We start from the raw sequence: 20,873 nt of genomic DNA on the forward strand, positions 1-20,873 counted from the left end.
AAAACACCTGACTTTCAGAGCTCCCCCAGCTTGCTCTTGTAGACTTCTGTTTTTCTGTGGTATATGTAAGACATCCCTTGTTCTCAAATGTTCACAGCACACCTCTCAACCATCAGATTTTCACAGAATGTCCATATTTTTGCCTCATATATTTGGTCTATCCTTCATAAAAGTTGTGGTTTTCTGACAAATCACTGAGGACTGAAGTCACTAAATAATAACATACATTTGACATTTGAGTTTCAGACTTTATATCCTTTAAAAAATTAATACTAACACAAATCCTGTTATTTTCTAGCAACTTTCTAAGTTTATGAGGCATTTTTAAAATCTGCCCCTGCTTTTGCTCCTTTTCCCCCATTATTTTATTCTTTGTCCAGATTTTTTGTGCTAAGAGGTTGAGAGGTATGTTCACACACAAATGCATGCTTGCTTGCACATACACACGCACACACACACACACACACACACACACACACACACACACACACACACACACTCTGGTAATACTGTAAGCCTATTTTTGTAGGCTTTAATGCATGTAATCAGTTTATTTAAAGACTTTTCCATTCTTGAATTATCCCAAAAATGCTTCTATTTCATATCTGGAAGCAGAACAGTTTATTTCATTTTGTTTCAGTTCTGCCTTTTGGCAAAGCCCTCTTGTAGATCATCTTTGGACCAGAGGTCTGTAAACTGTGACAAACAATTAAATAGGTTACTGTTGCTTTAAGAAGAAACCTGTCCAGGTTGGCTGAATTGGATTAGTAAAGGACGTCTGAGCATGCCCACTAGCTTAGCCTGCGTTTGGGTGGAGGGGGTGGAGAATGAATTAAAGAGAGATTAACTAGTGTACCTTCAGGAAGAAAACAAGAGCTGTACTTAACTGTGAGGTAAACCTTCAGGAAGAAAGATAGTTTTCTTACTGTACATGAGAAGCTTTCAGGAACAGAAAGAAGGTTTAGTAAAATAAGTGGTGTGTCACATTTCCTGAGAACAAATTTCAGGAAATCATCTGGGATATAAACTCTGTTCAAAAGGGCAAAAGCAGTCACATTGCTGGACAGTTTACTTCTTCCTGCATCATGAAAGACCGACTGGAACAGCTCAAAGCGGTAAGAAAAGTCCCATCTTTCAAACTCTAGTTTAATAAGGGATTGTAACTGCTAAGTTTGTGGACAGACTGTTTTTTTTATTTTAAAACTCTTTAATTTATTTTTTGGTATTTAAAATATTGAGGAGACGAAAGTCTCATGTCAGGTGAGCGTCAGGTGATCCAGAATGGTGTATAAAAATAAAGTATTTTTATGTTTCAGCAGTCCGAGTATTTAACACAGACCTTGCATATTCACTCTGTGTGTCTTAAGTAAATTGGCTTAGAAAAAGCCTGCCTTCTCATCTGAGCTAAGTATGTACTCTGAAGAATGTTTGGTTTATATAGCAACATGTGTAGTTTTTTTGTATTGTCCAAGTGCTCTGTTATTGCCTTGTATCCTATGAGTTATTATATTAAGGTAAAACTTTCTATGATGTTAAACTTTTTTTTTTTTAGTAAAATTTATTATTCATCAAATGTTGGCTAAAACCATTTTATAAAGCATTACATTTTTACCACCTCCGTGTTAGAGAAATGTTTGCAGACACCTTTCTGTAGGAGTGGCAAACATGTCACAGTAGTAATGAACTTCTGGTAGAAACCATCTGATGTTTGTTTTAACACCAGACCTCATCTACCTTTCACCCAGGGAGATAGAGAAAAAAAAAAAGATTAAATCTTGAGAGGGAGGTATCTGCAGTTAAGAAGAACTTCTCTTTTCTTAAGATTACTATAAAATGCTTGTGGCAGGCTACAGTATTGTTACGAAAGCATTCAGATTTTTTATGCTGTAGTAAAATGTTTTCATGTATTCTGTTTAATGTATTCAGTTACATGGCTTCTAGAAACTTAATTTAGAACATGAATAGTGTTCAAATGTTTTGTTTAAATGAGGTCAGTCAAAAAAAAATTATAAGCTTGTTTCCTGCCTTTCCTATAAGTTGTCTAGTCCAGATATATATTTGCTGTATCCAGGACTGTTTGTAAGCTTCTGAGCCCCCAAGCCTTTCTGTGTTGGAGGGAAGCCTTCTAGCTTAATTTTGTTTCTTAGAACTAGCCAGTTTTCTAGTGTCAGTACTCAAATCTGTTTCTTTGAGCTCAGCACTTGTTAAGGGTCAGTTCCTGGTGTTTTCTCCTGTCTACCTATTGAATCGGGGCATCTTGGGGCAATGCAGCAATTGCCTCATGTACACAGACAACCCTCTCCTCCTACCACCCAACACTACAACCTGTGAGAGATGCACTTACCAAACTGGAAGCAAAGCTCCATTCACCCAAGACTGGACTAGACAGTCAAGAGGAGAAGGTAAACACTTCCACCACACCACACTCATCACATAGTCCCTCAAAACCTACACCACTAAAACACACACATAGAAACACAAAACACACACCTACATTCTCGGAGGCTCTCAAAAAAAATCTACCCAAGCAACAGGGACCTCCAAAGCAGAAACGCAATCGACCTCCATCGCCCAACACAACCCAAATGACACATAGCCCACAAACTCAGTGTGCCACTCAACCACAGCCCATAAGGCATAACAACGTACCCAACACTCTAGTCATAGGCGACTCTATAGTCGGGCACACTGATGTTCGACTCACCAGGCTAAACAAGGAGAAAGTTACTGTCAGCTGCCTGTCAGGTGCCAGGATCTGTCACATAACGCATGCACTCAGGTCACTCCACAGCAAGTACAAATATAACTCTGTCATTGTCCATGTTGGTGTGAATGACCTGAGACGTACCTCCCTGGACTACATGAAAAGAATCATGGAGGAGCTTTCTGATCTTGTAGCACTGGCAGATATGACCCTAGCCTTGAGTAACATCCTACCATCACCCAGAATAATACCACAGTACAAGGACAAAATGATTTTCAACAATTGGCTAAGCTTCTGGTGTCATTCTAAGGGGATCCAGTATCTGTCTGTCTAGGATGATGTGATCGACAAACCACGATGCTTTGCCAGAGATGGCCTGCACCTGTCACAGTTGGGATTCTGGATACTGGCTAAGGCTCTTGCCACCCCTATAGTGACTTTTTTAGGCAAGATTCAAATGACAAATTCACCACCATAACCGGTACAAGCAAGCAAAATATGAGGGTAATACTACTTAATGCTAGAAGTCTAAACCTCAAAATGCACTCACTCGAGGCACTTCTTAAAATGGAGAACATCGACATCTGTGCAGTGACAGAGACCTGGTTCAAGGCTCCAGACAGCACCCCCCTGCATTACCAGGCTATAATTCGTACCACACCTTTTGGCCACCTAACCTGGACCGAAGCACTAAAGGCGGAGGCGTGTCCATATTCATTAAGGATATCCACACCTCCAGGCTAGTTGCTCAGCATAATGCATCTGAGATTATCCAAGTGCAACTAACTTTGGGCAAGACCGCAATGCAAATTGTAGCTTGCTACAGATCCCCCACCATGCCCCAGGATTCCCACTCCTCATTTCTTGATAACCCAAAAATATTAGGGTACAACACCCTAATAATAGGTGATTTCAACTACCCCACCATTAACTGGGAAAACTACTCGTACCAACTCTTGTGCTCAACATTTTCTGGAATTCATAAATTCCAATGTCTTGGATCAGCTTATCCACACCCCCACCAGGGGCAGCAATATCCTAGACCTGGTCATTACCAACATGGGCAACTGGTGTTCCACACCAGGGGTCAATTCCTCGTTGGTCAGATCTGACCACAAGCAAATCACCCTAGACATCCACATCCCACCCCCCATTAGGGAAACCACCGTAAAAAATTTCTCCAAAGCCAACTTCACGCTTCTTAAGACAGACGTGGCAAACTTCATGACACCCACATGCTGATGGACAGTAGAGATACGACTGCTGAATCCTATACAATTGCATTTTATAAGCACTTACATGAGTGCATGGATAGTGCAATCCCTAACAGAACCAAGATGCTATCCTCCAAAAAAGGAAGCCAATCTGGTGGGCCCCTGCTATAAACAAACTCGACAACAGAAGAAAGAAACTGTTGCAAAAATGAGTAAAATCCCATGATTGGAGAAACTCCATGGTCAGCCTCAGTAAGAAGCTGAGATCCCTCATAAAACCCTCCAAAGCTAGTTATGAAAACATAATCGCCACTGATTCTAAAGACAACCACAAAGCATTCTATAGCTATGTCAAGAATCTCAATGGCAACACTCAGATCTGCTCTGAGTTACAGCACAATGGCACTAAATATACAGAACCAACTGATATTGCCAACATCCTGGCAGATAGGTTCAGTGCTAACTTTACCCCTCTGTCATCCCCTAAAGGGCCCATCTCTATACCGGAAGAATGCAAAGTACCTGTAATCACGGCTGCACAGGTAAAAAACACACTCTCCAAACCCAAGAACACAGCATCCATGGGACCTGACAATATCCCAGGCTGCGTTCTACATGAACTACAGAACGAACTGGCACCCCACCTAAGTACCATGTTCAATCATAGCTTCACCTCAGGCTTTGTGCCCACTGAATGGTGCACAGCAATGGTTATCCCACTCCACAAAGGGGGAGCCACCATGGACCCCAGGAACTACCGCCCCATTAGCCTGATGAGCCTGGTCTGCATGGAACTTATAAACAATGATATTGGTAATCTCCAAACTCTGGACCCTACCCAGTTCGGGTTTGCAAAAGGCAGATCCTGTCTCCTAAACCTGATAGACTTCTTTGAAGAGGTCACCAAAGCCGTAGATGAGGGTAAGATGGTTCACACAGCCTATCTAGATCTCACCAAGGCTTTCGACACCATCCCCCACTCTAGAATTATAGACAAACTCACTAAACTAGGTATAACTAAATCCCTGATTCACAAGATGGGTTTCCAACTGGCTCACTGACAGAACCCACACTGTGAAAGTAGCAGACTCTAAATCCAATTTCAGACCAGTGACAAGTGGAGTACCACAGAGTTCAGTCCTAGGTCCTCTCCTGTTAGGTATCTACTTCTCTGAAGTACAGGCTAACATAGAAGGTCTTTGGCTAACAAAGTTCGCAGATGACTGCAAACTAGGAGCCATAATCAAAACTCCTAACGATGTGGACATCCAACAAAAGGGCCTCACTGAGACAGATGCTGGGTGTCAAAGTCATGGCCTCAAGCTCAATGCCAAAAAGTGCATTGTCATCCCTTTTGATAAAAACTCTGTACACATGAACTACCACTTAACACCGAAAAGTGTGATGAGAGCTTGGGACACAGGTGGACAGTAGTCTCTCCTTTGATAATCACATCGCCACAGTATTCAGGAAATACTTCTACATGGCACACCTCATCACGAAAGGTTTCTCATCCAGTAAAAAAGAGGTCATTGTTCCCCTCTACTCATCACTCATAGTACAACGCCCCTTTTGGTATGTACCCCTTTTGGTATGTACCTCACAAGACATCTACAACAACTGGAAAGGCCGCAGAAATACCTCACAAAGAGGATTACTGGCCTCAAACAGATGCCTTACGCAGACCGTCTCAAAAAACTCCAGCTTTACTCTGTCACATATCGCCTACTCAGAGGCGATCTCTGCTTAACATACAAAGCTATGTCAAACCCAGAGCTGTTGGACATGCTCCACGTAAAGAAATCCAAGCTACATGCTCTAGGGACCTAAACCTTGTCACCACAATAAACAGAACATGCTGGAGGGATAGATTCCTGTCCCAGAGACTTCCCATACTCTGGAACAAACTACCTATCTATATCAAATAAAGCTCCTCATTAGCACTCTTCAAGAAAAATCTTGATGATTGGATGGGAGAGAGGAAATTGGATGGGAGAGAGGAAATTCACCCCAGGGATCACTTCTGTGGCTCTGCTTGACAGGGGTACAGGAAAATAATTTTCTTGGTTGGCAAAAGCCAGGGTACCATTTGGCTAGGCTTATATAGGCCCTAGGGCCAATAGCCTAGTACCTACCTATGAACCTATGTTGGGTTTTTTTTGTAACCTTAGACCTACTGAAATTATGCATTTTTAGGGAGGTTCAGAGGTCTGTGATAAATGTCTAAATCAGTGTTGACACTCTTAATGCTTCAAAAGCATTTAAATATTTACTTTTATAGTTGGTTGTCAGTAGTTCACTGTGAATAAATAACGTAATGTGAAAATGATAGCTGTAACATGTACTCGCATGCTAATTTTATCAAGGAAACCAACTCTTCCAGATTAGCACTGCATCTGAATAGTTGACCTAGTTGCAATTTTTTCTCTGTAAAAATGTTGTCTACTTCATACATTCTTTTAAGGCCTTCCTTGTTTTCATTACCTATATGATAACCTTAAGCTGCACGATACTAGCCATTCGTCCTGTGTAATGCTGAATGTGTCCTTGGTGGCATTTAGTACACTGTTAAAACACTGTTTATGTGCAGTTGCTGCCCCTACTATTTGTGATGTCACTTATTAATGAAGAGGTGATTGACAATAGACAATATATATATAGGCAGCCCACCCTCCCCACAGTAAGATCTGAGTCAAAAATAGATCACTGATAGAGGTACCCTACCTTCTCTCTCAGTTGATGAAGGTGATACTGAAGCTTCCCTTTTGTCGCTAACTTAATGTAAACAGCAGTGCCAGAGTTCCATCTGTTCTGCAGGTGACCTGGCTTCAATAGGTACCTCTGCAACTAGATAGAAGAGTGAAGAGACTTTTGCTCAGGTGCCTTTGGGAGGTGGTCTGACAGCTTTTCTTTTAATAAAACCTCTGATGGAGACCGAAGTCTCCATGGGAGTGTTAAAGCCTGCAAAAGGTTGTGGTGAAGGGCTTACCTGTTGTGTGAACTAGTGACATCCCTGTGTGGAATGCATTGCATGTCTGAAGCTTGAGGGAACATTGACAGAAGCAGCAATTGCAAAAGGAATTCTGGTAGTAGAAGAATTAAAATATATATATATATATATATATATATATATATATATATATATATATAGTCAAACAAGTGCACATAGGAAAACTAAAATGTTTTTTGTTAGACAGATGGCTAGATACATTACATGTGGTCATTACAAAATATGTTGAAAATAGTAACTTGACAGTGTTGGAAGGAGGGGGACATTGTCATCAGAGGGCTACAGCACCCCTATGTAATTACACAGTGAGGTCAAAACATGCCTGAGACTACTGTGAACTAGTGCATTCTTTTCATTCATTTACTTGTATGTAAAAACAAAAAAACTGCATTCTTAAAACAAAGCTTTTGTAGAAACTACATCCTTAGAAACATTATGAGTAAAGCAGATTTGTTTTATGCTTGTAGTAAATGTGTTTCTTTCCAAAGTTCATTCATACTTTTATTCTGTGGTATCTATTTTAGCTCAAGCTCTGGCTGATTGATTTACATTGGTTTTAACCAAGCACTTTACTAAGTAAAATGTAAATATGCAATATATTAATCTGAGTATCTTGTGGCCTGTCTGTCTATCTATCCTGTGTTGACTGGATTAATCCCATTAAGCCAGTAGCCTCTTTTTCAGGGACGACATAAGATGGTATTTCTACTGACTTGAAGGAAATTTGGCCAGGACACTGGGGAAATTCTCCATCTCTGTTCGAAGTGCCATGGCATGTTTACATCTACGTGAGATGCTCCATTGAAAAGAGGCCACTGGGCTAGTGGGACTAATCTGGTTGACAAGTAATAAAATCGGACAGATAATCCATTTGTTGAGACATTAAATGGAGACTAAGTATATGCTAAGTGCCTCAAAGTTTTCTTTACTTGGCTAAGAACATTTTTGGGAATGTGGTGCCAGCATAGGTGGCCATGTTTCTTTCAGCTGTAGAGGAAAAGGAAATCTGGATCTCTGATAGAAATGATTACCTAATCTGCAATCATATATTCCAGTTTGTTTCTCTCATACTTGAGGTTTGTCTTTTTAGCCATTAAAATCTCTTTCTTGTGCTGTTGCCTTGTATTTTTCATTTTGAGCCGTTAGTCTTTTTATGGTACTGCTGACATACAATTAAGGTATCCGAGTATTTTATCTCTTCTTCATGCTCTTTAACTACCATTTTTTTTCCTTTTATGTTTGCATATGTGTACTTTCAGTTGTTCTCCACTCTGCATATGGCCTCCTATATGCTTTATCAATTTGTTTTACACTTGAAGTGAATTCCTATTTAGTCATTAGGGTTGTTATTGCCTTAACACATGTGTATTACTTTTAAGTCTTGGTATATTTATCTTTTGTTTCATGTGCATAAGCAAAGTGGTTTTTTTTTTTTTTTTTTTTTTTTTTTTTTTTTTAGTATATATTTCTCTGTTTCATCTCTTTTGTAAAGTGCTTTGTGATCATAATAAAAGCCGAGTTGACTTTGCAGTGATTGCCACTGCAGTGTTGAGGTGCTTGACCTTTTGTTTTAATTTTTGGTGTAAAAATTACTTTGAGTAGTGTATATTTTAAGGCAGTGTTGACATCTGCCTGCATGTGCTTAACAGTTACTACTTTAGTAAGAGGACAAGCACTGCTCTTCTGTAGTATCCAATTTTCCAAAATCTAATGGAGTATAATATAAATCTTGAATTCTGAGCTCGTGTTTGACTTTTTCAGAAATGTGTTAAAATGTTGTTTTCCTTTACATCAGCATTGAAATGAATGCAACAGGTATGTGTTGCTTCTATGTGAGGTATGACAACCTGCTGATATAAGTGCAAAGTTGCTGCATTAGGTCTGAACTGTAACATGTTAATTAGAGGACATTTGTTGGCCTTCAGTGATTCTTTGTTCCCTTATTGTAATCATCAGCAGACTAGCCATTTAGAAAACGGGAGGGATGAACATGAAAATTCACTGCTTATTGGCGGAGGGAAGCTTAATTTAATTTTAAATAGGAAAGAGCACCGATCCACAAAAAATGATCTTTATCATACTCTGGTGAGAGCAGCGTCTGCTTAAATAACGTACTCATGAGTCAACAATAGTGTTTTGACAACAGTGGTATTGAATGTAAACTTTGCAGTGCAGCCTTGACTTGTACTCCATTAAACATAACCATATGAAAGCAAATGAATTTTTGATAGTTTTGGATAGGATCACTACAAAATGAAAGTTTTTTTTTCTTTTTATGAAGATGCTGTAGTCTTTGAGGAAACCTGATTATTTACTTTACCTAATTGCTACTCTTTGTAGAACAGTATCTTCAGGATGTTTGTTCACAAACCTATTGCTAGTAACGCGCATAGTCGCTGAGTGCAATGAATCTAAAAATTGTAGTGCACTTCCATTAGCTCGCTTCCATTTATCATTGAGCAAAAAACAGCCTTGTTCCCTTTCATAATAATACTTAGAGAAAAATAAATTGTATGTTGAATATTGTCGAGTCTCTTAATAAATCACTAACCTAGTTTGTTTTGTAAGGATACTGCCTGTTGCACTGATTCATGATGCAATACATTTCCTGTGTATTATCTACTATGATGTGATTTTTTTCCATAATATTTGACTGCTAATGCTCCATTTATTAATGCATACTGCTTTTTGATGCATGTAAATTCACTCTATAGGAAGTTTCTGCAGTACTTGACAATTTTTAAGTTTAATCCCATTTTACTTGACCACTTGGGTGCCACAGAAAGCTGTTTCACTGTACTTAGCCCCACAATCCCAGCCTTCCCTTTCGCATTTTTTTAAAAAGAAATCTTGCTTTGGTCGTGTTTTATAGTATTGTCACATGGTTGCAGAAGATAAATCTTTCTATGGCTAAAACTGATGATAATTTAAGCTTTGAATCTTCTATCACTCTAATGCCCATAATATTTCTGCTTGGGTCAGCAGCAAGTGTTCCTCCTCATGGGACTGTCTTGTATGTCCATTTGTATTGTAAGAGGTTCAAGTTTGAGAATGAGCCCAGACAGTATTAGGTCAGCCACTACAGCTGCGATGAGCTTGGGGGTTGTACTACTTGACATTCTGCTACTTATAGTAGAAGGTTTCATTTCATTTCTTGATCTATTAAACTATAGTTCATTTATATTTAATTTAATGAAAAGCAAGTCGTGATGAAAGTCAAAAATTATAAAAGCAGTAACACTATTAATGCCTAGATTTAATGCTGCTGCCAACTGGATAGCATTGGTACAGTTAGCAGAGCAACAAGCATCTATCTGGAAACGTCATAGTGGTGTTAATAATTTCCCCCTTCTTAATAAAGTGCCGCGGTATCAAAGAACAGCACACTTACCTCCTTCATTTTAACCTTGGCCTTGATAAGGGAGAAAAATAGTCATAGTGACCCATATGTGACAAATTTACAATGCAACAGAATTTAATAAAACATAAAACTGAATGTAAACATGGAAGAATGTATAGCTGACCACACCCCACCCATCCTCTATCCTCTCCACTTGGCCCATGGCTTCTTAAAACCTACTGTGATTTTTCTCGCCTCCTCTACTGACAATGAGTCGCATGCCCCTTCCACAATTTTGGGAAGTTTTTTACTGCCATATGCCATTCCTTATCTTGGCCCCAGTGCTTTCCACCCATTCTCTTCTCTCTCTCTCTCTGTTATATATTTTCTTCAGACTCTGTACAATTAGAAGTTTTGAGTCATTCTCATGTAGGTCATTCCCTGTGATTTGTGACTTTCATCATATTCAAGATAGCCTCATCATCATAGTGACCCTTGTCTGTAGGTTCTTCACTCATTTGATGTCCTCCCTGTGGTCTGATCTCTAGAAATGAGAGCAGTATTAGGTGTCCTCTATTCATTAGGTTCATATAACTTGTGATACAGCCTGCCATTCTATCTTTTTTTCTACAGCTTCAGGAATGGACCAGAATGATTACTCCTGAGAGCAATTATGACAGCTAGGATCCTTTGTTTCTACATTAAAAAAAATATGTTGTAGAATCAAGACCTATGTAGAAAGATGTGTTATTTAACATTTGAATCCAGTCAGGCAAACATCTTATTCTTTGGTGTAAATGTTTAACAGCACTGTTCTTCATAATATGATCCTACTTCTTTAGTCGCGGATCAATAGAATTAAGTATTCTTTAGGATATTTGTCTGATAGGAAGGACATTATTTAAAGAACTTGATTTTTTTTTCTTCAACGTCTAGTTCAGCTTTCAGGGTATGAAAGCTAGATCCTTCATTTCAGTCTGATTTACCTCCCACCCTATTCTTATTCTTTCTGGAATTTTTAATGACTTATCCTTTATCTTCAACCATCATAAAACTTCAAGTTAATTCTCCTCTCATCTTTTTGTTTTTATTTCCCCCTGTATACCTTCTCACTTTTATGGAAATGAGTGTGCCCTGCTCTTGGTCCCAAATACCATCCATCGACAAGACAATTAACACTGTCCATTGTATTGCTGTTTTACAACATGGGACTGGACAGCACATCACTGTTCTCCCCAGGTCACTGTTTTTTTTTTCTTTGTTACCTGACTGTTACTGCATCATACTCATTTTTTCATACACACAGGTCTCCTTCCTCCATACACAAGTTATCCTTGTATTTTGATCCTGAAAGCATTATTCACAATGTATAGAGCTTAACATAAGTGATTTATTCTATATTATCTCTGTTCTTTTAACAAACTTCTTGTACCAGTAGTTTGTTTGCTACAGTACAGCAATAACTTTTGCTTACCAAATTGAAGACTAGTGTAATGAGAGGATAAGTGACCATAGGGTTTCTAGAGAATCAGTGTAATCTCTGAATGGAGATGCAATGACATTAATTTAATGCAGGCAGATGAATGAATCTGCCCATTTTTATTTTCCATCGTCTGTAGTAATGTAGTGTTCAGCCCAGACAAAAGTGCAGAAAGACTGTGCATTCTAGTCTTAGTGTAAATGCATTTAACTGTGGCTGTGGTGTGGGGCTTGATGGTAAAAACCTTAGAAATGTTGTGTGCTCCTTTTGAGTCATTGGGAGAACCTTAACTGATTTAATGTAGAACAAGGTATTCTTGTTTTGAGGTGTCTGGAAATAAGTTTCTAAAAGAGTCAATAATTTGCTGCAAAGGGGGAACATAGAAATTTTGGGAACAATACATGCAGAAAAATGTTTTTTGAGGAGGAAGGAGGTTTAAGAGAAGACAGGAATTGAAAAAAAAAATGTGTAATGTTGCTTCAGTTATATTATGTGTAACAATATGCATAAAGGTTAAGGTTTTCATCTTTAGACACCAAATACAGGGCTTGATTCTAACCTTGGATTAATGTCTAGGGTTAAAATAGCCCTTCAGGGCAGTTAGCCAAGTACTCACCTGTGAACCTATGAACCTATAATGTTTGTAAATCTGAACTTGTTAATATGGTTAGGCAAACTTACATTTATACATAAGTAGTCAGTGCCACAAGTGCTAATTCTGTTGTTGTTGTTGTGTCTTTTGGCTTTTCCCGGTTAGGGGTCACCACAGCGGAACTCCGGTCCGCTAATGATTGCTAGTTGATTTTTACGTGCCGAGTTACCAGCCCTGATGCACAACCTTCAACGAAGGTACGCCCATTCACGCATGTCTCCACGCAGAAGACGCTCTAGCTGAGAATCGAACTGGACAGCGTCTTACGGAGACGGTGCTAATTCAGTAAAGGTAATAAATTCTAATTTGTTATAAAGGGATGTTACTGAGAGAGTTTTGACTAGAGATGACAATTGATCTATTGGATAAAGTAGTTCATAAGTACATATAAACTTCTGGAAAGAAACCATAGTCGGCAAGTTTTAATCAATAGATGTCTTAAAAGCCAGAAAGATAATAACAGTTAGCATGGCCTTTTCCATCCTTGCAAAGATTTATGAAGATGGCTGTTTGAGTACTGTACATTAGGTGGAACCCATGCTGTTTGTCAGAAAGTAGATCGTGTTTCACTGCGCACTCAGGCATATGCTCATAAAGAAACTTCTGTCATTTTTTTGTTTCTGTAGTACATGGGTTGGCCTGCAGCAGAGACTGGATGAGGGACTTTGGGAAGTGGAATAATGAGAACATATTTAAAGCAAAGTGATATTAAATTGGTAATAAGGGAAAGAGGGAATATGTATATTAATTGTTTGGAAATTAAATGAGCTCCAGGATTTTTTGGTGGAGCTAATGAAATCAAGGGCTGTATCTGTAGTCCTACCGATTTTTTTAAAATTATAATCAATTTGTTTATAGGATAATGCTTTAGTGTATTATGGTGGATAGTGACAAATTTTAGGTAGTAGAAGTAGAGGGTTGGTCTCATTAGGCACACTAAACAGAGCATTTGGAATGGGAGAGGTGCAAGAGCATTTCCAAATGTAGAAAAGCACAAGCATCTATGTTTCTTCTAAATGCATTTTATAGTCCCATGTAGTCATTTATGGTGTTCATACTAAATTCTTACCTGGAATGTGTTCTAAACATGCTAACCACCTAGGCAAATCAAACAGATAGCGGTAAATTAAAGACAAACCTTATGAAATCTAGACATTCAAATGCCAAACTTCACCTGTTCAGAAAGGCTACTTGTGTCATTCTTTTTGAAATGTCCATTCTTCAGGTAAGATTTTTTTCTATGTACTTTGTGCCAACATGCCTACCACCCATTGAGCCTCCTCCCAGACAGAAATGTCCATTCATTGCCCTTCCCTATCATTTTCTGTTTCGCTTCATAAGCTCGAGTTACTGAAATCCCGAATTTCAGTAACCTGAGACCATGAAGGCGAAAACCAGAATGCCGAAAGTGCATAAGAGCGAATTAGAAAATCTCGAATCCGCACTTATGCACATCGTGTGTAGTGTCATGGTGCCTGATATTGCAGGTGAGCGAGTGTTTGTGTAAGTTTTTGTGCATTGTATGTGTGGGTAAGGGTAGGGTGGTGTAAGTGTGAGTGTTAGATTTGTTGGTGTTTGTGTGTGATGTGTATTTGTGTGCGAGCGAGTGGAGGATGGTGTGGTGTGAGGTTTTTTTTTTTTTTTTTTTTTTTATTTTTATGTTATGTACGACCTCTGAGTTGGTATATGTAAGTAGGGGTGTGTGGGTGGTGCAGGGGGGCTTGGCTCCCTGCTTATATGTAATGTAGGGCTGTGTGGTTTGTGTGCTGTGGGTGGAACGGTGTGTCTGTGTGTTATGTGGTGTTATGTATGTTCGTGATTGTGTGATTCGGGATTGTGGGTTTTGTTGTGAATGATTCGACTTCACAGTTACTGAAATTTGGGATTTCAGTAACTCAAGCTTATGAAGTGAAACCTCAGTTTCACCTTGGATTTAGGTAAGAGCTGTCCAGAGGGGTCCAGGTACTATGCCTCTATCTGCTCTTCCACATCTAATTGCAGTTCTAATGAGGTGAGTGCCCCCTTGTCATGCCAGATGCATCCCATTTGCCTCCTGGACCAGGGCAATTGAATGACCTTATCTATCAACTCTGACTATAACTAAGGACTTTCTGTCCTACCAGTTGAGTGAGTCAAGACCAAGACAGCTGGAAGGCACTTCTCCAATCAGCAATCTGCATCATTTTGGGCACAAGTTGTGGAGGCATTTTTTCTAGCCCTTATCCTAAATCCTCCATATGGTGGTGATGCAGATGCTGCATCACCAAAAGGAATCAAGTGTCCTCCTTTTGACATGTGAGTACTCTCACACACATGGCTCCTAAGAATTACTGTTAATGGCTTGGGATTCCAAGCCTACATCTCAGAGTCAGTGGCTTTCTTGCAAAACTTTACTTGTACCAGAGTACTGCCAGACCAGGAACCATCATTCCTATCTCCCTGCCCAGGTCTTCCAGTGCCAAAGCCATTGCTCAAACTGTAGTAGTCTGGGCCACAGTCAAGGTGTTATCCCTGTACACCACAGAATGAATCAAGACATTTTAAATATACATTTCACTGTGCCAATTCAAGCATTACTGTTATAGCTTAACTGCAGTACTTTTATTTACTTGCTTCAACATCTGTAAGTTAAAGTCGTCTTCTTATAATTACTGACTACATGAACAAGATTCACCTGCTCAACATTTTCTTAGAGCAAATGTACAGTTCTGTATTCAGTGTGGTCTTAATATTATAATATTGCCTCTTGTTTAATGTACATATTTTTTAACAATCGTAACACAATTAAATAAACCTCTTTCTGTGAAAACTAATTCCTTATACACGTGCTTCTGAAGACTTGGCACAGAATAAAGTTCAGAAGATAACAATTTTCTGTAACTGTTTGTCTAAGAACAAACATTTTTAATTATGATTAGTAGAAAAACTTTCAAACTTGCAGTTTTCTAGGGCTATCCTCCCTGTATCATAGATCCTTAATTACTGACTGGCAAATAAAATGCCCACTCAAAGAAATATGTTAACATACTGACTAATAAATTCAAAACTCCAGTAATGTATCTTCAGTAATGCATTCACACAGGCATATAAAATATTTGTTTCAGACAAAGCTGAGAGAAAAAAAAGAAAAACCTTAGAAAACTGAATTGCCCACTTCCAGACCATTTTCAGTCCTCACACTTACCTGTTAGAAAGACATTTAGTACCTTATCCTGAATAATATGCACACAGTAAACTTGGTATCACTTTCCTATCTATCCAGCCATCATGTTAGTGGAATTGTGTGTACTTGAAGGCATATTTTCTCTATTAAATCTGACCTATCTTCCCTTTTATTGTCAGTTTCTTCCATTGTATTGAAATGTCTTAATTCAACATGTTTTGTCTTTTTCAGAAAGTAAAAATGAGAAATGCAACCAGTGGTACACAGCAGAGGTAGATCCAAGTCATAGTTTAATGTATAGAATAACACACAGATGAGCGCTTTCGCATATAGCTTCTTCAGATCAAAAAACAGAATAAAGCACTAGCTACTTACAGAACAAACTCAATAGTGCATCCAATCAGTGAAAAATGCATTTTCAGGTTGCTAGGTACTTAGAACTAGTAATTAATCACCAGCACTTCTTAAAGTCAGCCTGGAAATAATATGCTTTAAGCCAAGGTAAAAACAAGTTAAAAACATGTGCATATGTATGCAGACCAACCATATACAATATATACATATATGTAAAAACTGTAATGTCTATAGTGTTAAAAATAATATTATTATATAATATTTAAAAACATATTTGTATGATGTAAAACTGTGAATGAAATGACTACAAACTATCTCTGTATATATCTCTCATGTCTCTAGAGCCAAAATATTATTCATATAGTGGAAACATTATGTATAACTTAATAATATATAACTAAATATTGTATAAACTCGCATCACAATAAAATTCACTATATATTAGGGTTAACATTCAAATGCAGCAAATTTATAGCTAAACACAACAGATCATATGGTCTAAGACACCAAAGACTAGATAGAAAGAGGTTATCTCTTATTTAGGGGTCTAGCTCTCAATGCTGGTTGTATTGAGACATGTTCATTTAGGACAGGGGGACAATGAGTCCACAGTCTAAAGATCCACTTCATCTCTGCTTGGTACATTTTGTTGACCAAATCACCCATCCTAACATCTAGGTTTAAAACCTCTAACACTAAAAATCTGTAATCATGTCAGTCACCGAATGTGTTCATATGCTTCGCTACTGCACTGTAATTCATACCCCTCCGTGTGCAATATAAATGATCTTGTATCCTCTACCTCAAACGTCTGTTAGTCTTGCCAACATAGAAGCTTTTGCAGGCTATACAAGACTGGTGGTGCTACGGTAGCATTGTCGCCTCACAGCAAGACATTGTCTCGTTCGATTCTCAGAGCGTCTTCTGTGAGGAGACGTGCGTGAATGGGCGTACCTTCGTTGAAGGTTGTGATTCAGGGCTGGCAACTCGGCATGTAAAAATCCACTGCCAATCATTAGTGGACCGGAGTTCCGCTGTGGCGACCCCTAACCAGGAAAAGCCGAAAGACACAACTTTTTGACTTTTTTTTGCTTTTACACACCAGTGGTTCTTTTTTCCCCAACATTGTTTGTTTTTGGACTTATAATGTTTTGTCTTTTTGTTCTATTTGTAGTTTAGTCATTCATAGAGGTAACTCTCACATTCCTCATGGCTTCATCCTGACTATTGGGAATCAGTACTTTACCATTCTAGGACACCTTCTGAATACCCTAGAATGACCTTCTAAATGTTTTCTCAGTTTACAATCCCTTATTGCATCCACCATATACAAATGCTGTTTGAGTAATTTCTGAGTAATCATGTTACACAAACACAGGTCTCCCCTCCCTTCCACAGATAGTTTTCTACCTGGTTGCTATAAATTCCACAATATCTGCTCTTTTTTGTAACAAGTCAGAAATTCTCTGTGGGGCTTGACTTCCCATGCTTTATTTCTACTTCTGAAACTGGTAGTTGGTGCTGCATTTTCACTTGCACTATTTCCAAAGTATTCTTCATGTTTTTTTCTTTAGCTTCCACAACCCAAACAGTCTAACTTTTGCTTTCTTGCCTTGTCCTCCATTATGATTAAATGTGGCACTACCTATTCCAGCTGCTTCACTGTCTCATCTGCCTTGTTTTGGGTCTCACACATATTACCATGTAGCTGGTGCAATGGCTTCCCACTAGTTGTAGAAATAATCTGATTCATTATTCATGCCTATTCCTAAGTGCCATCAAAATGGCATATTCCACTTCAGCAATATTCAGGCATAGTAATTTGTAGGCTGTTTATTGGTGGTATATGCCATAGCAATCCCATTCTCACTAGCTACCAATATCGTCTTCAGATTCTGTGAATCTAAAGCAGATCACTTATCAGTTACTACTCATTAAGTCAAAACATGTTTCATAAACTATTTTGAATATTTATCCGTTTTAACTTCTTGACCAAGAGTGGAATGAGGAGGCAGCTGACTTAATCATGTACTGTGTGTGTCTTCCTCTTCTACGACTCATTCTACGAAGGTATGCTTCTTCCAAAGCTTAGTCACATCAGTCACCTACCTTGTATTTTTTTTATACAGTGTTGCCTCTTTCTGTTAACACCTGCTCAATGATCAAATAATCCAAGTTTGTACCACAGCTGACAAATACTTGACCTCGTCCTTATAAATATTGTCTCTATATGTACCCATTGTGATGTCATTCCTTCCATGTTCATATCTTAACAGCAAACAGTCATTTCTGCCATCAAAACTAGAACCATGATGCCAAATGACTACTATATTGGCAGATTACTGCAAAGTGAGCCTAGCATCTATGGCTGAGGGTCTGAAGAAATCCAAAGGCTCCCCTACTACTGACTCTGCCACTAAAGCCACTGCATGTACCTTTGATTTCTATACCCACCTTATCCAATATATAGTGAACTCTATCCACATTTGGCATAAGCATAATTAGAAATTCAAAAATAAACCCCATATGGGGAGCTCCCCAAACTGTCTATAATAAAAGGAAAAAACTACTTCCTTTATATAAAAGATTCCCCACCTTCCACTATGTGAAAGTACTTGCGGAAGAAAAAGGTGGGATACCACATCTCTCACCATGTGAAAGCACTTGGGTGTTTTGTTAGGAAGAAAAAGACAGGATATGAACTGAAAGTAACCACCTACATGAAGGATAGCTGAAAGCCCTTTTTTAAGTGTATTAGGAGTATTAAAAGTAATGCCAAACACTGCACCATCGGTTGGTACTACCATTACTGGTCTTGAAGCCAATGCCCTAGCTGATGAATCCAGTTTTCCAGTTTTACTCCTCCCACTTACCCCTATATTCCTTCCCTTAAATTATTAACCCCCCCCCTCCATGGACCAGATCCTACTAGTGCTATTCAAAACTAGAAAACCAACTCCATGGATCCAGATAACATACCAGGTTGTCTCCTAGTTTGTAGAGCGTTGAACATTGCTGAACCCTTACCTTTTCTACCTTAGTCTCTTCAGGAGGGTATGTAATGGACCTGTAGAGAATGGCTATCTTTGTGCCACAGGGGAGGCACCACTACAAAATGTGGTAACTGTCATTCTAGTAACCTCACCAGCATAATCGGTAAAATCATGAAACGTATCTTAGACTTTTAAACAAAGAAAACTGGTGACCTGCAAACCATTGGCCATAAACACTTTGGTTTCATGAATGGCAGATCCTGTCTCCTTAATTTGGTTGACGTCTTTGAAAATGTAACAAGATGTCATTTTCAAATGGCATTCTGTTTGTACCCCCTCTCTACCCTTGCTAAATCTTGACATGTTTCCCAATCCTGGCATTACTGAAAAATTCACTAGTCTAAACAAACCCTGTATCACCTATTGGATAGAAAACTGGATATCTGAAAGCAGACGGTGGAAGTTAGTTGTTCCTTCTCCTCTTAAAGGTGCAAAACAAGTAGTGTGCAAATGGCCCTGTTCTGGGTCTCCTCTTCTGTATGGCTAACTAGATTTGGCAAGGACTGTAAACTGGGTACAATTATTGCCTTCCTTTGAATACTCTTATCTTTCATAAGGGGTGGAGCTTGCCAGAACCATCACTTGGCATAATGGCCATGACCTTAACCTTAATGCCAAAAATGGAGCATTGTTGCCATTTGGAAATAAATATTATATTGCCAAATAAACAGGGGCCTAAGATTAGTAGCATCACTAAGGATTTATGTACCTTTGCCAACATCTAATTACCCTTCAGTTATCCTGTATCAGTTATAGCTGAGAGAACTCTATATCTTGATTAGTTAATTGCCAAAGGTATATCTTCCAGGTATAAGGAACCTGTAATCTCTCCCATACCCTCATCGGATCCATCCTTCAATGTAATGCACCTTTGGAATGTAGTTCTCTAAATACCTTGCCAACTAGAAAGACTGCAACATTTTCTAACAAAAATCAGAGGAAGAAATTATCTTGGCTATCAAGACTAAAGGTATTTCACTCTTCTTTGTCTTATACTGGCTTGTAAGGTATGTCCAGCTCACCTTCTGGGCTGCTAAAGACCCTATCCTACTAGATGTCCTCCATCTCAGAAGTACTGGTAATACTCAAAAAAAAAAAACGCAACCTTCATTGCAATCTAAAGACCTCTTGGAGAGAGTCCCAAAGAATCCTCTCTCTATGAAACAAGCTTCCTTGCATGTTAAATAATGTAACGCACTGGCCTCTTTCAGGGTCTGTCTTGAAAATTTTTGATGGGTAATCACAAGCTTACTCCTGGGGAAAGCAGTGTGGCCCCTCAGTTAGCAAGGCTGCAAATTTCTCCATTAAACTCCCTGGGATGCATGGATAGATGCATGTGGTCACCCTGACAGCCTGTGTATTAAGAAGGTATAGACCTGTAAAATAAACCTTTCATCCCTTGCTGCTCTGAAGTTACCTAACAAAGCAATGACCCTTATGTCACAGGCAATCAAGGTTCAGAAATTAAGGTAAGGGCTTTGATAAAAATTACCATTTCCTTTACATTCTTAGTGGAGTTTGCTGTAATTTTAAAGGGTATTGTGTTAGCCTGAACACGGATATTTGTGTAAGAGAAATAATTACAAATTGATAAAAACAGAATTGGACTTTCTTTTTTATAAATGCACCTCATATCTCCTAGCCAGTTCAGCTTAGCTGGCGCTACACTGTGGAACTGAGAAAAGGGTTCCCAAGCTGGAAAAAGTGAGGTTTTTTTTTTGTAGTATCAAAAATTGCACCTAGAGGCCAGACTTGGATCTCTCTAGGCTGAATAATTAATTTAGTAATATTAAAAAAAAAAGTTCAGTATGGTAACTTTGCATGCTCTCTCTCTCTCTCTCTCGCTCACTCTGTGTGTCTCTCTCTCGCTCACTCTGTGTGTGTCTCTCTCTCTCACTCTGTG

At 38.8% G+C, this 20,873-nt stretch overlaps 1 protein-coding gene across 3 annotated transcripts in view; it reads left to right on the forward strand.

Annotated features, from left to right (window-relative positions):
* Nucleotides 1-816: 816 nt before the first annotated feature.
* Nucleotides 817-20,873, forward strand: part of STX3 (syntaxin 3) — a 580,698-nt gene continuing 560,641 nt past the window's right edge. For 2 of the 3 annotated variants that reach the window (XM_044084003.1, XM_044084001.1), the window contains exon 1: nucleotides 817-1,115. In XM_044084003.1, the coding sequence (XP_043939938.1) occupies nucleotides 1,086-1,115 (30 nt within the window). In that variant the 5' untranslated portion in view covers nucleotides 817-1,085. The remainder of the gene's footprint in view (nucleotides 1,116-20,873) is intronic. The other variant, XM_044084002.1, reaches the window with a different exon arrangement.

The sequence above is a fragment of the Protopterus annectens genome, chromosome 9.part0 (genome assembly GCF_019279795.1).
Source record: "Protopterus annectens isolate FY-2018-M chromosome 9.part0, PAN1.0, whole genome shotgun sequence".
Lineage (NCBI taxonomy): Eukaryota > Metazoa > Chordata > Ceratodontiformes > Protopteridae > Protopterus > Protopterus annectens.